General features: G+C 44.3%; 1 protein-coding gene across 5 annotated transcripts in view; it reads left to right on the forward strand.

Annotated features, from left to right (window-relative positions):
• The window catches only part of UBR4 (ubiquitin protein ligase E3 component n-recognin 4), a 132,923-nt gene that overhangs the window by 11,578 nt on the left and 104,389 nt on the right, over positions 1-16,956 (forward strand). For all 5 annotated transcript variants that reach the window (XM_081574939.1, XM_081574941.1, XM_081574943.1 and 2 more), the window contains exons 8-17: positions 83-207; positions 3,709-3,833; positions 4,433-4,492; positions 4,589-4,779; positions 8,317-8,416; positions 8,545-8,682; positions 9,357-9,474; positions 10,225-10,412; positions 11,594-11,753; positions 11,872-11,957. In XM_081574939.1, coding sequence (XP_081431065.1) covers positions 83-207; positions 3,709-3,833; positions 4,433-4,492; positions 4,589-4,779; positions 8,317-8,416; positions 8,545-8,682; positions 9,357-9,474; positions 10,225-10,412; positions 11,594-11,753; positions 11,872-11,957 — 1,291 coding nt within the window. The remainder of the gene's footprint in view (positions 1-82; positions 208-3,708; positions 3,834-4,432; positions 4,493-4,588; positions 4,780-8,316; positions 8,417-8,544; positions 8,683-9,356; positions 9,475-10,224; positions 10,413-11,593; positions 11,754-11,871; positions 11,958-16,956) is intronic.

Below are 16,956 nucleotides of genomic sequence, written 5' to 3' on the forward strand. Positions count from 1 at the left end.
TTATGGCATGCCTGCTTTCTTTAACAGATTATAGAAGCAAGTGAGGCAGAGAGAGTGTTGTTAATCTTCTGTTATGTTCCAGTTTTCATTCTCTGGTGATTGACGTAACCATGGCATTGGACACCCTTTCTCTACCTGTGCTGGAACCTCTCAATCCTTCTCGTCTGCAGGATGTGACAGTCCTCAGCCTGAGTTGTTTGTATGCAGGTGAGAAGTTACAAATGATCATTTCCTCAGCCAAGCACAGACTTTCTGGAAATCGTGAGATCCTTCTGCGTACTCTCTCCCCCTTTACTTAGTCCCTTCCCCTCAGGATCATCTAGTATCTCATCTAGATGGAATGAGGTCTCAGTAGGAGTTTTGTAAATTCCCTTATTGCTTAACTGCTGCTGTTGTGTTATGTGGATATTTGATTTCATAGTGTGTGCACATGTAAGTAGGTGTCTGCTGTGTGAGAAGCAAAATGCTAAGTGCTTTGGGGATATTGCGATGAGCAACACGTAATCCTTGCTCTCAAGGATCCTATACCTGAGCAGCGGAGGACAGATCGGACCACAGAGTGTAGTATAAAACAGGAGATGCTAAAGGCAGTAGAGATGCTAGGGTATTACGGGCATACAGTGGAGAAGGAAATGGCAACCCACTCCAGTATTCTTGCTTGGAGAATCCCATGGATGGAGGAGCCTGGTGGGCTACAGTCCACTGGGTTGCAGAGAGTCGGACACGACTGAGCGGCTTCACTTCACTTCACTTCACGAGCATACAGAGAAGGGAGCGATGGCACTCTGCTGTGGGAGCAGATTTGAGGAAGCCTTCTGGGACAGGTGGCATCTGTTTATATTGGTAAACACAATGAGTGGTTTTCTCTTTGCTCCCACAAAGTCCCCTCCCTTCCTGTTGATTATGTTGCCTTGGAAGTGGGGCCTGACAGCTGGTGTTTATGCTTTTTTAAGTTATTGTTACGGTGACTTCTTAACCCAAAGCACTGATCCTTGGTTTTAAATTCCATAGTCCTGGTATGTCTTGGGAGGCGTAACAATTTCCGATGTTTACTGGGTTCTGTGAGTGAGGGTTTGAACAGTCTCGGAAACCTGACCTTGGGAGCATAAAGAAATTGCTGAGGTTAATTATCTCCCTTCATTCGTTGAATGGCTTTATTATAAACGTCTCAGTGTAAATAGGCATGTAAAGATAAAGGCACTTTCATTGGGGAAGGCAGTAGTCACAAAGGGGTTCTGTCGATGTATCTTGCAGGGCAGGTAGGATTTCAGCTTGGCTATCCCGCGGCCAGAAGCAAAAGCAGGACCAAAAGTATCCTGGTGTTTGGGGAAACATTTTGAGTGTGTGTGTGTGTGACTTCTGGCTGTGAGTGTGTGTGTGTGTGTGTGTGTGTGTGTGTGACTGCTGGCTGTGAGTGTGTGTGTGTGTGTGTGTGTGTGTGTGTGTGTGACTGCTGGGTGTTCTACAGCCAGAAAGAAGGTACAGCCTCCTCAAAGAGGGCTTCACAGTGAAGTCTCAGTCATTGGACTGTGCCTATAGGCAGTAGAGACCGTTGCAGATTCTGAAGAGTGTGTGGTCTGGGCTGCACTCTAGGAAGCACAGTGGAGCAGCGGGCCACAGGGGTTTTGCAGTGGGGAGACGTGGGCGGCTGGGAGGTCTGCTGGGGGGAAGTTTCGGTCATTCGGGGAAGACACGCAGGGCCTGAGCGAGCAGGGGGAGAGCGCCAAGGCTGCCTGGGAGCAGGCGCGCTTGCCACGCCCGTTCCCAGTGTTCACTCGCAGTTCTCGGGCTTTGATTTTTGCATTTTTAAGTCTGGGGTTTATGAAGTCCAGTTTTCAGGGAGTTGCTTGAATATCCTGTGCATCTCACTGCGCTCATCGATGAGAATTAAGAGTCCTTAACAATTCTTAGTTGTTACGGGACCTCCCTGATGGTGCAGTGGTTAAGACTCCACGCTTTCACTTCCTGGGCGCTGGTTCAGTCCCTGCTTGGGGAACTGAGATCCCACATGCCTCATAGGCGTGGCCACAAAAAAGTTCTTCATTGTTGTAAAGAGCCCCCAGATTTGGTTTGTTACTGAAATTTGAAGTAAAGAAAGGGATTTGGCCTAGATGTTTTTGAGAAATACTAAATGTGAGATTTTTTTTTTTAATCATTGTAAAATTTAAAAAAAATATTTTTTAAAAGTAATAGATTTCATTTTTGAAAACATATTTATTTGTTTACTTTCGGCTGTGCTAGGTCTCTGTCGCTGTGCAGGCTTTTTCTCTGGTTGTGGTGAGCGTGCGTCTCCGGGCGTCTCGTGGAGCGAGGCTTCAATAGCTGCTGCTCGGGGGCTCAGTTGCAGCTCCCAGGCTCTTAGAGGACAGGCTCGGTGACTGGGGCACAGGCTTGGTTGCGCCGCGGCATGTGGGATCTTCTGGACCAGGGATTGAACCCGGGTCTCCTGCATTGGAAGGCGGATTCTTAACCACTGAGCCATCAGGGACGTCCTCGATTTCATTTTTAAAGCAGCTGTAGGTTTGCAGAGAAATACAGCATTCCCAAACTCTGCATTTGGAACAGTACCGAGTTTTTTTCCCATACACTCCCTCACCCCTGTCTACAGTTTCCCTTGTTAACATATTGTGTTAATAGGTTGCATTTGTTGTCATTGGTGAACCGGTACTGATACATGATTAATTGAAGTCCTTGCTTCACTACATTAGGGTTCCTTTTTCACGTACAGTTCTGTGGGTTTTGACGTTGTGTCATACAGAATCTTCTCGCTGCCCTCCAGATCCCCGATGTTCCAGCTGGTAGTCCCTCCCTCTACCTCTCCCCTAACCCCGGCCCCTAGAAACCGCTGATCTTTTACTGTCTCCATAGTTCCCTTTTCCAAAAAATCCTATTAGAATCATCGCCTTTTCAGACTGGCTTCTTTTGCTTGCGGGTGGGGCAGGGGGTTTCAGGACCCCACCGTTGGTTCCAAAATCCGTGAATGTTCAAGTCCCTTGTGTGGAATGGTGTAGTACAGTTGCATCTGCAGACGGCCCACCCATGGATCCCACCAGCTGCACCTCCGTGCGCAGGGCCTGCAAACGTGGAGGGCCTGCTGTGTGCGGTGAAGCTTCCTTTCGGTCTTTTTGTGCCCTGGTAGCTGTTGCTTGTACTGTTGTTCAGTCGCGAAGTCTTGTCTGACTCTCTGCGACCCCATGGACTGCAGCACACCAGCCTTCCCTGTCCTTTACTGTCTCCTGGAGTTTGCTCAAACTCTTGTCCATTGAGTCAGTGATGCCATTCCTTGTATGGATACACCACAGTTTGTTTATTGATTGATTTATTGATTGTTAGAGGACATCTTCATTGTTTCCATTTGTTGATAGTTGTGACTAAAGGTACCATAAATATTTGTGTACAGGTTTTTGTGTGGATGGAAGTTTTCAGCTCATTTGGGTAAATATATCTAGGAATGTGCTTGTTGGATCATATGGTAACACATTTTTTTGTTGTTGTTCAGTTGCACAGTCGCATCCGACTGTTTGCAGCTCCATGGACTGCAGCACACCAGGCCTCCCTGTTCATCACCATCTCCGGAATTTGCTCAAACTCATGTCCATTGAGTCGATCCCCTATGGGATTTCAGTAATCAGATCATGAAATTGCTTGTGGGTGGGTTATGCTTCTGTGTTTCAGTTTCTTGGAATGTGTGTATCTTTTCTTTCTCAGGTGTGAGTGTGGCAACTTGCATGGCCATCCTTCATGTGGGCAGTGCCCAGCAAGTGCGGACAGGGTCCACGAGCTCCAAAGAAGACGACTATGAGAGTGACGCTGCCACGATCGTCCAGAAATGTGTGAGCTCTGCCTCTGGGGACGGGGGGCCCTGAGTGTTCAGTCGAGGGAATATGGCGACTTCTGCTTCGTTCCTTGTTAGAGGGAAGGGGTGGAGTGCTCTCCATACCCTCCCCCGTGAGTAGTCGGCCTGAGAGGTAGGCCTCTTGCTTGTTTATTTGGCAGTTTGGTTAGCTATGCAGGAAACGCCGCAGCTTTGTAGTGCCAGTGAACTTTGTGAAAGGTGAGTCATTCAATCAGGAGATGTATAGAAAGGCTTGCTGTACTGTATCAGTGCACTTTCAGTGGAGGTAGATGTTAGAGAGGAGGGTTTCTGAAGTGATGAGTGGATTGGGTGAACAAGCGTGATAGAAAGTGATCTGACGTGGTCCTGGGTATGTTGCTTTAGATGGGGTGGAGGGGACGCTTTTGAGAAGGTGTGAGCTGAACGAAAAGACAATGTCAGTGTCAAGAGAGGATCAAGGAAAGTGATGAATCGTACCATTGGAAGTGGCTTGAGGATACTGAAGTCTTGAAGCTTAATTGTTTTGGGTAGGATTTAGCATTTACAATGAACTATGTCACCTTGCTCAGATTTTTGTGTATGTTTACTTTTGGACAGCTTGAAATCTATGACATGATTGGACAAGCAATCAGCAGCTCCCGCCGGGCTGGTGGTGAGGTAAGACGTCTCTACCTCCTGTTTTACCTGTAGTCTCTACTGTGTAGCCTGTAGAATCTTTATCTGTATATTTATATTTCATGTCCTTTTCAACAGCACTATCAGAACTTCCAATTGCTGGGTGCCTGGTGTTTGTTAAACAGCCTTTTCCTCATACTGAACCTCAGTCCTACTGCCTTGGCTGATAAGGGGAAAGAGAAAGATCCACTGGCCGCTCTCCGAGTCAGAGACATCCTTTCTCGCACGAAAGAGGGTGTGGGCTCTCCGAAGCTGGGGCCTGGCAAAGGGTATGTGCCCGTCTGATGCCACTCGTGTTGTGGTTTCCTGCTGTTTTCTATCGATGGGGAGCTGGGGTAACTCCTCTCATCTCCGTAGCAATAGGCAAGTTTGCCTCCATCCAGTTGAATTGAACAACGAAGATGATGATTGTAGTTCACTGTCTCTACATCGTAGCTATGTGATTTTGGGTAAATCACTCATTCTTTCCTATCTTGTTTCCTTCTCTGTAAGAGGGAGAAAATACCTGTGTAATACACATTTTAGGACTTCTGTGAGGTTCAAATTAGGGAAGAAAAGTGCTTCTATTTTGTAAAATGGGCTCGTTTGACTTGGAGTTGGTTACTCAGTTGCGCGTTTAACCTGTAACGTGAGGGTTCTCTTCTGGCCTCATGGGTTGCTTCCTGAAACATTTGCTGCTGTTTTGATGAAGTCTGGACAGAAACCCTTGCTTGCCAGGAAAAAGTCATAGATATGATTTCTGTGTTGTTGAGGTTTTATTTTTGAAGCCCAGGTTTATTTCTGGATTTCATTTTTTTCAGTCCTTTCCATGTACCACTAAGCTCTATCTAGGCATTGAGGCACTAATCAAAGCAATCTCCTTGCCTTTATAGAGTTTGTTTTCTTTTTTTAAAAATAACTTTGTTTATTTGAGGCTGTGCTGGGTCTTCGCTGCTGTGGTGTGCAGGCTTCTTGTTGCCTTGGTGTCTCTTGTTGTAGCGCACAGGCTCAGGAGTTGTGGTGCATGGGCTTAGTTGCCCCCTGGCATGTGGGATCTTCCTGAATCAGGGATCAAACCCATGTCTCCTGCATTGGCAGGCAGATTCTTTACCACTGAGCCACCAGGGAAGCCCTAGAGTTTATTTTTTAACTGGAGCAACAGTGAACAAATATACCAGTAGGCTTATAATAGATTATCATGTATGAGTGTTGTAAAGAAAAATAAGCCAGAACAAGGAGTTAGGGACTGTCAGGGCCTGTTATTTTAGTTAGCATGGTCAGGAAAGGGCTCTACAAACACGATGTAGATGTGAAGTGACAGATACCTTGAAAATATTTGGGGTAGAATTGTTCAGGTCTCGAGGTGGCAGTGTGATTGGCATTTTTAAGGATCAGCAAGGTCAGTGTGTCTCGAGCAGAGAAATTGAGGAGGCGAGTGATAGAAAATCCAGTCAGAGAGGTAGCCAGGGCCAGATCACCTTGGGCCAGGTGTAAGTTGTGGGTATCAGAGGGTTTGCAAGAGCGGAGTGATAAGATCTGAATTCTTAGTGAGTGAGAACCCAGCCGCCCTGCGGAGAATAGCGGGTGGAGAATAGACTGTATGTAGGGTTGTCGGGTAAGAGGGAGTGAGAACAGGTGGGAGGCTCACGCCTTCTTCTGAACAAGTGGGGGTGGTGGGGGGCGGGTTTGGAGTCTGGTGGTGCTGGAAAGGCGCGGACAGTGAGTCATGTTGGGAAATGATAGGATTTGCTGGTGGCTTGAATGTTGAGTGTGAAAAATACATCAGAAGTTTCTAGCATGAGCATCTGGAATTGTGTGATTTAGTGAGAGAGGGCACACCAGTTTAGGAATAGATTGAGTGACAGGAATGGGAAGAAATGAAGAATTTCATCTGGGCCATGCTGCTTTTGAGAGGGCCGGTAGGCGCTCTGTGAGGCGCTGAGTAGGCACTTAGGTATGTGAGTCTTACGTTCAAGGAGGAAGTCGAATTCTGGACCATAGTGAATTGTTCCCTACCTTCTCTGTTCCAGGCTCTGTATGAGTTCTGGAATGCTGCAGTGGACAAACAAAATAGACATTCTGAAGAGAGAAGTTGATATTCATGCAAATATATATGTCAGATTGAGTCTAGAGAGTATTATAATAAGAGCATTTGACCTGGCTAGAGAAATCAAGGCAGGCTTCCCTGAGGAAGTGTACTGAGCTGAAATCTGAAATAGACATTGAAATAGTAGGCAGTAGACACCAGGTGAAGTAGGGAGGTAAGCATGTTCCAGAGAGAACAATGGTTTGTGATTTTTGAGTGTCTTGTTACACTTGGCATTGTAAAGGGAATAGAATGCCAACAGGTATATCCTTTGAAGTTGAAGAAACATCTAAAAAGTGGTTTCCTGAGATTTAAAAGGAATGTATATACTTTGTGTAGGTAGCAAGTCATAAGAAAGCAAAAAAAAAAAATCATCAAAAATCCTACCACCCAAATTGTTAACCATTCTTCCAGACATTTTTCTGTGCACATATGTTAAACAGATATCTTTAAGAAAATAGGATCACTGTTACTACATGTTGTAGACATTTTCAGTGACACAATTATAGATTCTATGTTTTTAACAACGGATGATATTCCACTATATAAATGTACCATAGTTAAGTGGTTAACTTTTTGAACACTTATTTAGGTTGTTCCAGATTTCCTGTTTTAATAAAGTGTACTTGGATGATCCTTCTGAAACAGATCTCTGTGAGCCTGTGCAGGCATTCCCTTGGGGTCGGTCTCTAGAAGTGTGATTGCTCGGACAGAAGATGTGCTTGCTCAGTGCCTGTACTCGGATGTGCGCTCCTGGCTGCTGTGGGTGGCGGAGCTGTCTCTTTCCCGGCCTCCCTGGCAGCGGGTCTCTAGGCTCCTGTGTACTGATCTCAGAGGAGAGAGAGGTTCCTGCGTTGCTCTCACTGTACTGCGTTGAGTCCTCGTGTGATTGTGGTCATTTGCACGCCGCCTGTATCGTTTGCTCCAGGTTTCCCTTTGGTGTTTGTCCTTTCTTCTTCCTGACTTACGGGAGCTCTTTGTATATTAGATATACTGACTCTTTGTCATGTGGTCATTTGGACAGAAAGAGAAAGTTCTACTCAGATTTAATGTAAACCTTTGTTTTTATTCTATTCCTGTTCAGATATTTTGTAAAAGTTGCTACTTTTTAACCTTTTCTTCTCAAAAGAATGGCTTTTTAAAAAGGATTTATTTATGTATTTACTTTCGGCTGTGCTGGATCTTGTTGCTGCATGGACTTCCTCTAGTTGTGGCAGCCAGGGGCTTCTCACTGGGCAGCGTCTCTTGCTGCAGAGCGCGGGCTCTGGGCACACAGGCTTCAGTAGTCGCTGCTTGTGGACTCTAGAGCACAGGCTCCGTAGTTGTGGCACATGGACTCAGTTGCCCGTCGGCATATGGGATCTTTCTAGAACAGGGATCTAACCTGTGTCCCCTGCATTGGCAGGCAGATTCTTATCCACTGGCTTTTAAATGTCAGTGTTTTCACGTGACCCAGTAGCTTTGAATTGACAGTTTAAATTCCAATGTTTCATGGATTTGGAAGAGTTTCTTCTAGTCCAGGAGTTCTTAGCCTGAAGCCTGAGGGTCCCTAGGCAGTCTGTAGGTGAGCTTCAGGGAGAGTGAACTTCTGAAACTGTATGTAGATTTTATGTTTTTGCAGTTTTTTCACCCCCTGGGCAAAGGTCAGTAGATTCTTAAATGGCCTCAAAATGGCGAAATGCATGATTGTAATTTGTTGTGAGTTATCTTAAAGTTTGTGTTTCCCTTTTGCTTTGTGTAGGCATCAGGGCTTCGGGGTACTCTCAGTAATACTGGCAAACCATGCCGTCAAGCTGTTGACATCTCTCTTTCAAGACCTGCAAGTGGAGGCTCTGCACAAGGTGAGGGCTTGTTCTCAGAATCAGCACGGTGACTGCTGGCTCCTCTTCTGTCTTAAGTTCGCTTGAGCCGTCAGATCAGGTGCTTACTTCTTGTTGAGTCCTAAGATTAACTCTCTTTTTACCTTCAGGGTTGGGAAGCAGATGGTCCCCCTGCAGTCCTGAGCATCATGGCCCAGAGTACCTCCATACAGAGGATTCAGCGACTGATTGACTCTGTCCCACTGACGAACCTGCTGTTGACACTACTCTCAACTGCCTACAGAAAGGTGGGTGGGGTCATGCCACTGATAATCTGTAAGCTCTTCTTATATATCCTTCTTAAAACAAATGAAACAGACTGTATGCCTTAATCTTTATAAACTCATAATGTGTGGTAATGTTTTTGAAGATGAGAAAAGCTCTTAAATGATTCCAGACATTTGAAGTAGTTATTGATTATCAACAATGTGATACAGGTGGGCACTTGGCAATTTGTGACATTGGCACGCTGGAGTAAAATGCAGAGGACACTGTGGAAACACCCCCTTTTCAGTTCTCATTCAGAGTTCTGGTTTTGGAGTGCTTTTATAGCAGTGGTCCCCAGACTTGTTGTCACCAGGGACCAGTTTTGTGAAAGACAGTTTTTCCACAGATCAGGGATGGTGTGGAGGGTGGGGTGGGATGGTAGTTTTGGAATGATTCAAGTGCATTACACTTATTGTACCCTTTTTTTCTATTATTATTACATCACCTCCATCCTCCGATTATCAGGCTTTAGATCCCAGAGGTTGGGAACTCCTGTTTTATAGGATAAAGCTATGAGAGTCCTGAAGGGAGCTATTCGGAGAAATACTTCTTGGATTTAGAAAAAAGAGACACAGAGAAGACTGTGGTGAAAGGGCTGACGTGGGATGGCTTCATTTTTGGGGTCAGTGGTTACAGAAACCTCGCTGTTTCCCAGGCCAGTGTCCTGCAGCGCCAGAGGAAGGGCTCGATGAGCAGCGATGCCAGCGCCTCCACCGACTCGAACACCTACTACGAGGACGACTTCAGCAGCACCGAGGAGGACAGCAGCCAGGGTAGGCGCCCCCGTCCCGGGCAGACCCCAGAGCACAGCGGGGCGCGCCGCAGCTTCCCTCACCCGCCCAGCCTGGATCCGGACTGCGCGTGCGCTTCGAGCTGCCTGGTGCTCAAGAGACAGTGCAGCCACCCTCAGCAAAGCTCAGAGCGCCGCGCTTGCTTTCCCTCCGCAGTCAGGATCCATCTCAGCTGCTTCGGTTTCTTTCTACACTGACTCATGTGGTGAACTCCCTCTTGCTGACTAGTTCCTAGTAACAGGTTATTAGTAACTAGTAATTAGATCAGGTTACTAGTAACATTCCCTCCTGCCTTGGTTTGGAGGGAGAGCAAATAAAATAAGCATATCAGATCCTTTCTATTCAGGTTTATGGGAACAATGTATATAGTATTGCACAAAGTCCTCTTCTTACCTGGGGGCTTACAGTTGACAGACAAGTAAAAGTGTGCGCTTGAGAACATTTGGCTTGTTGCCAGTAAAACAAACTGAGGTGATTTCTCTTCCTTCCTGGGGTTCTTTTAAAAAGCATCGGTCTTGTAGAGGTATAATTTATACGCCATAAAGCGCTTCATGTACTCGCTGGACACGTGTGTGAGTTTTGACAAGTTTGTGCCACTGTGTGTCTTCTCCCGTAATTTAGACGCTTTGTGTTCTTTTTGACTCTGGCACTTTTACAAGGCAGGTGTGCTGAAACCATTTTAAAAGTGGGTAACTTTTGTTACTTTTGTTACCTTCTCTCTTTCCCTGTTAGATGATGACAGCGAACCTATCTTGGGGCAGTGGTTTGAAGAGACCATCTCCCCCAGTAAAGAGAAGGTGGCTCCTCCGCCTCCTCCTCCATCCCCTCCCCTGGAAAGCTCGCCTCGAGTCAAGAGCCCCAGTAAGCAGGCTCCTGGTGAGAAGGGCAACATTTTGGCCAGTCGCAAAGATCCTGAGTTGGTAAGAGTGGATTTCTGAGTGAGGAAGTAGACACGGGGAGAAGGCATGTGAAAAGCAGATCATTTTGTATATTGAATCATTAATTTTCTAAAATTAATTTAGTTTAATTGCAGGATGATTGCTTTACAATATTGTGATGGTTTTTGCCATTCATCGGCATGAATCATTAATGTTTAAAGACATTTTTACTTAGGGTTTAAGTATATTGATTATGTTTCATTAAATAACTCTTGTACTCCTGATGGTGTTTCTCTGATTGAGGGTTAGTAGCATAGCGTTTAGACTTAGATAGAAGTGAATTGAATCCTACTTCTGTTGCACTTAATGACTTTATGACTTCAGGCAAGAATCTGAATTTCTTTAAGCCTGCTCTGTCTCCTGTTGTATGGGAGTGATTGTGCCTCCTCTGAGAGTGTTGTGAAGAATTAACGGGCCCGTCGCCTATGTCTAGTATGTCATAATTGATGGCTAACTGTCTGTTCAGCTGGTATTTATGGCTGACATACTGTATGTCATTCCCTCTTCCGAAGCTCTATCAGTAAACAGGTCACATACAGTCTTGGCTTTTATACAGTTTAGTGTAGTCAAGGATATGGATTTAAAACATTTACATAATAATTCAGCTTGATTCAGTTCACTTTAAGTTATTGTTATCCTTTTGGTCACGGCTGTGCAGCGTATGGTATCTTAGTTCCCCAACCAAGGATAGAACCCAGGCCCTTGGCAGTGAAAGTGCAGAGTCCTCACCACTGGACCATCAGGGAATTACCCAATTTAATTTTAATAGAGAAGGAAAGAACTGGACACTCCAAATGTGTATAGTGATAATACAGGCTTCAGAACGGAAAATATCAGTAATATCTTAGAGCTGGACAAGTACAGGACCTTAGAGGAATGAACGAAATGAGTCCGTCTGTTTGCAGATCCTCTGTCTTCATACAGTACTCCGTGCAGTCTGTTGTGTTAAATTGGTACACTATTTTTTGTAATTGGTTCAATCACATGGGAAAGGCCGTCATAATTAAACTTGGTCATATTGTCAGTGATGTAAAATCTGAGTCTTTAAGCCATTGTGTTTAGCACATGAGACCTACGGACATACTTTACTTTGTATTTGTATTTAGGCTTTGTGGGAGCTCTGGGCTTATGAATCTGGTATAACTTTTATGTGTTCTTTTTAGTTCTTAGGCCTGGCTTCCAACATTTTGAACTTCATCACCTCTTCCATGCTGAACTCCCGGAACAATTTTATCCGAAACTATCTGAGTGTATCTCTTTCAGAGCACCATATGGCCACATTGGCCAGTATCATTAAGGAGGTGGACAAGGATGGACTCAAGGGTCAGTAGACAGGATATGTGCCTGGTGGATATTTCTCTAGTAGCATTTGGCTGCTTGCAGGGGGGTGCACTGCCTCAAGTAGGTGCTTGAGTAATTGGTTTTCCCCTGTGTCTCCAAGGTGCATCAGATGAAGAGTTTGCGGCCGCCCTCTATCACTTCAATCACTCCCTGGTCACTTCGGACCTTCAGTCACCTAACCTGCAGGTGTGTGTGCGCTGCCACTGTTCGTGCCAAGACCTCTCTGCACCTGCACTCACTAGGCCGCACTTGTTTCTGTAGCTAAGGAACAGTTAGTCATGGCATCCCCTCCCTGGAAAGAGTGTTGAGAGACTACTCTAGGATGTCCCTCTGCCTTACTTAGGATCACTTCAAGAAAAGGTGTCCTTTATCCCCAACTCACTCAGTTAGTTTAAAGAAAAGCAAAAGGTACAAAACCCACTCCTGATAACTATCCTAGTATAAAAGTAAATAGACAAGAGGACATTTTATTAAAAAATAATAATTGTCCACAAATGTAGGAAATTTTAAGTGTCATTAGTAATCGGAGAAATATAAATTAAAATGCTTGTCTTAAAAGAATCAGTCAAATTATAGGAGGTGGATGTTCTTTTAGTGCTTAGGCCTGGCTTCCAACGTTTTGAACTTTGTCACCTCTTCCATGCTGAACTCTTGGAACAGTTTTGTCTGAAACTATCTAAGTGTGTCTCTTTCAGAGCACTATATGGCCATGTTGGCCAGTATCATTAAGGAGGTGAACCAAGATGGACTCAAGGGTCCATGATATGCTCCCATAGACATCCTACTTGCAACCCCAGCACCAAAATAAAGTCTAGGATCTTGATTGTGGCCTTCTAAACCGTGTAGCTTTCTTTCCTCGCTGAAGTAGCTGATATCTGGAATCCTGAATCTTAAATTCCTCATTTCATTAGTTTCATATATGTATTTGCTTTTGCATTTAAGGAATATTTTAAAATTTAAGATTATTTTATTGCTTTTAGCAATGACATCATGTTCTGTGCAATTTTGTAGGCGTTTTTCACTTAACGTTATTAAGTACTTTATTATCAGAATTCATCTATACTGTTGCACATTTCTGTAGCCTTTGTTTTGACTGTTATAGGTATTTCATTGTGTTTGTGACTGTACCAGTTTATTCATGTCCCTTATTCTCCAACTGATGAACATTTGGGTTGTGTCAGTCAGATATTGTTATTCCGGTTGTTGTATGATCTTTCTTTTTAAAAAATGAATTACCTTTGGCTGCACTGACTCCTGCTGAGGGGGATGCTCTGTGGTTGCTGTGTGCAGGCTGCTCATTGCGATCGCTTCTCTTGTGTGGAGCAAGGGCTCTTGGTGCCTGGGCTTCAGTAGTTGTGGTGCACGGGCTTAGTTGCTCTGCAGCACGTGGAATCCTCCTGGGCCAGGGATCGCACCCCTGTCCCCTGCATTGGCAGGAGGATTCTTAACCACTGGATCACCAGGGTGTCCTGCTGTGATCTTTCTCGTGCGTATCCCCTGTATGTCCCCTGTTGCAAGTAAGTCTCTTGGGAATATGAGGTGAAGTAGGATTGGCAGGTTATAGAGTCCGTGACCTTAGCAGGTAATTATAAAACCTATTTATGCTTACCTGCTGGTACATGGGAAAAATTTTTTTTTAGCAGGAAAGAGACTATATCAATAAATAGAGTAGAAAAGCTATTGACCTGTCTAAGGTGAAGAGCAGAAAATGCTTCAGTTATGACATTGCCTGCAGTAATTTCTCAGAGTGAAAGGTCAGGGTTTCCTGCCAAAATTATCAGCTTCTTGCCCAGATCTGAGTTTATCAAGAGAGGTTTCAAAGGTCATAGGTTTGTACTTTTCTTGGCTAAACTTGTCCAAATAATGGGGAAGGAATATTTTTCTTTAGAGAATAGGGATTCTTAAGACTCCTGTGATGATATTGCTCTCTTAGCATTTTAAAAATAATTATAGACCTTGCAGCTGGGCTGCCCATAGCTGCTGACGCTGCAGAGGAAGCCCTCAGATCTCCGTTTTTCATTCCATCTCCAGGCATGGAATTGTAAACTGTTTCCCCATATTTCACTGCTTTGAAGGATAGTCATTATAATCTGTCTGCTGTTGAGTCCCCCTACCTTGGATATTATTTCTTTGGAGTGATGTGCAAAGTTGTCTTCCCCAAGATGCCTGACTTAAGTTGCCAGATACACAGTGTCTTCTAAGGGACGTTAATAAAATGTATTGTTACTGTTATTGTTTAATACTATATTTACTATTGCATGTAAAATTGTCATAACTGAATAATACTGTTACTATGGTGATCTAGGTTCATTTGTAAGTATTCATTGCAAGTTATCTATGTTTCAGGTACTGTTACAGGAACTGAAGAAGTAAAGATGACTTGAGTTAGTGTGGCTTCATGAGAAAGGGGAGATAGAGTGGATAAAGGACCTAGTGTAGAGATCATGGGAAATTATTTGAATGAGGTGAAAGACAACGAGAGTTTAAGAATCTAAAATACTGCCAAATTTAAAACCCTTAAAACCCAAATGAGACCAGCAGGATGCTCTTGTCTTAACAGAAATAGGGAAATCAGGAAAGAGAGTTGGTTTGGGGTTAAAGGAGTGATATTGAGAGCTCAGTGGCTCATTCTAGGTTTAAGTCGACTTAGATTGTATATACTCATGCGTCACTTATTTTTTCAGATTTCAATTAAACATTTTTTTATTGAGGTACAGTTGATTTACAGTGTTGCGTTAATTACTGCTGTATAGCAAAGTGATTCAGTTATATGTATACATTCTTTTTTAATATATTCTTTTCCATTATAGTGTATCATAGGATATTGAATATAGTTTCCTGTTGTATACAGTAGGACCTTGTTTATCCATCCTGTATACTACAGCTTACATCTGCCAACCCCAGCCTCCCACCCCATCCCTCCTCCGGCCCTCTCCGCCTTGGCAACCGCCAGTCTGTCTTCTGTGTCCATGACCCTTTTCACGCTTCGTGGGCAGGTCCGTTGTGTCGTATTTTGAATATTCTGCATGAGAGAGGCATCATAAGGAGTTTGTCTCTCTTTTTCTTACCTCACTTAGTGTGATAGTCTCTGGTTGCATCCATGTTGCTGCAAATAGCATGATCGCATTCTTGTTTATGGCTGAGTAGTATTGCATTGTGTCAGCCGTCTCTTGATGGACATTTAGGTTGCTCCCAGGTCTTGGCTGCCGTGAACCCAGGGGTGCACGTTATCTTTTTGAATTATATTTTGTCTGCATATATGCCCAGGAGTGGGATTGTTGGATCATGATTCTACTTTGAGTTTCCTGGGAAACCTCCATACTGTTTCCCACAGTGACTGTACCAGCTCCCATGCTCATGGGTCACTTACTTCGTCACAATTACTCAGAATGATCCTTTGGGTTCTTTAGGTACAGGAGGCACGATTTGCCATTTTCTATTTTTAAAAATGAGTCGATGTCAGCTCTCCAATATGACTTATAGGTCCTTGCAGTAGGCCAGCCTTGGAGTTGTTTGCAGTCGAGAAAATTGAATAGCTGAAGGTGAAGCTCTCCTTTACCAAAGGAGTGAGCTGAAGACAGTTAGCAGAGCCATCGTCTGTGTGGTTGTGTTTTTTCCTTTGTCAGTATGTTAAATTCTGTAGCCCTTTCAATCAAATGAGAAAAACCACATATTATCAGTGTTTTAAATTTGAATAAAATAGTCACCATTACTGCTTTTGAAAAAAAAACCCACCACTTTAAATAGTGAAATTTTGAGGTGCCAGAGGGATGAAGATGTCTTAGAAAATAGTTGAAAATGTGAGTGTGAAATTTAGGAGTTAAAAAATTAAGACTGATAATACAGGTTTGGGAATTGCCCACTAAGAGGCTGTTGTTGAAGTGATGAGAAACAATGAGATGGATCGGGGATAGCAAGAGAGATGAAGGCTGAGGCTAACCTGAAGAATGCCAGCACGGAGGAGGGAGGAAGGGTGCTCGGAGGGTGTCCGGGAATGGGTCAGGCCGGGCTTCGCTCTGTTGTGACTCAGACGTGCTCCCTAGGAAGTCAGTTCTTCCTTAGAGCTAGTCAGAGTGCGAGGGGCAGGGAGAGCTAGGCTCCTGAGGAGTGTTAGCTTGTTTCCTGCGGCTCTGACACGAAACAGACAGAAGCTCACTTAAAGGTGGTAATCAACATAAACAATAGACGTTGACCATAATCCTCTCACTGAATTCATGATTGTAATTTTTCCATGTTTCCTTTTGTTGCTGTCCATATAGAGGCATAGTTTTGCAGTTGTTACCTGTTTCCTGAGTCAGGAATTGAGAAGGTAGTCATCATGCCTTTGTTGAGCATAATTATTAGGAATGTGGGTTTTAGGGATAAACTTGGCTTGTCACTTGGTGACCTTGTGGCCGTGGTCATGGTCCTAAGCCACTCTGAGCTCTGTCCCTCATCAGTGCGGTGGAGCACACCCCACCCCACCGGCCGTTACAGCTCTGAGCGTTGAGTGTCGCAGTCTCCATACAGCACCTACCCGGCGTAACCCCCAAATCCCTGGGAACTACGCTTGATATCCATGACTTTGTGAACATTTTCGAGGAATAGGGTCCTCTAGGATGTTTTTTTACAAGAGTATAATTTAGTTTGGCAGACTTCAAAATTTATCCTATGTCCTGAGGTAACCGTGATTTGTGTTTCCTAAAGCCAGATGAGAAAGCAGGCTTTTGTCTGGTTTTTCCATTGGCATCCTGCTCAGTTTGTGTGTGTGTTTGAGCAGATAAATTGCAGCGTAGATAACTGAGCTGAAAGTAAAGCTCATTTGAAAGACACGCTACAACTGGAGGCAGAGACAACGACCCTGATTAATTCTAGATGCCGTGACATCTTAGAGGCAAAATTTCTCTGTAATGCTATTAATACAAGTGGGTGGCCCTCGCAGTTGTTGGAGCTCCCCCTTTGGAGTGTTATTTGTGGTACATAACTGACTTGAAAGAAAAACTGTTCGCTGTTACAGTTGAAGTTTTCTTTCAAAGACAGAGTGTCCATTGAAACGGACCGTGCTTCTGCTGTCTCCACGCACGTCTCCTTTTTGGGGACCTGAATCCTGACACTAGTTAACTATCGCTATTAATGGGGTTAGATTAGTACTTCTCCCTTTATGTTTTTCTCATGTGTTGAATAACCTTTTTTGGACTGCTTCTAA

Source organism: Giraffa tippelskirchi, chromosome 3 (assembly GCF_054371585.1).
Source record: "Giraffa tippelskirchi isolate mGirTip1 chromosome 3, T2T-mGirTip1v1.2.pri, whole genome shotgun sequence".
In the NCBI taxonomy this organism is placed as follows: domain Eukaryota; kingdom Metazoa; phylum Chordata; class Mammalia; order Artiodactyla; family Giraffidae; genus Giraffa; species Giraffa tippelskirchi.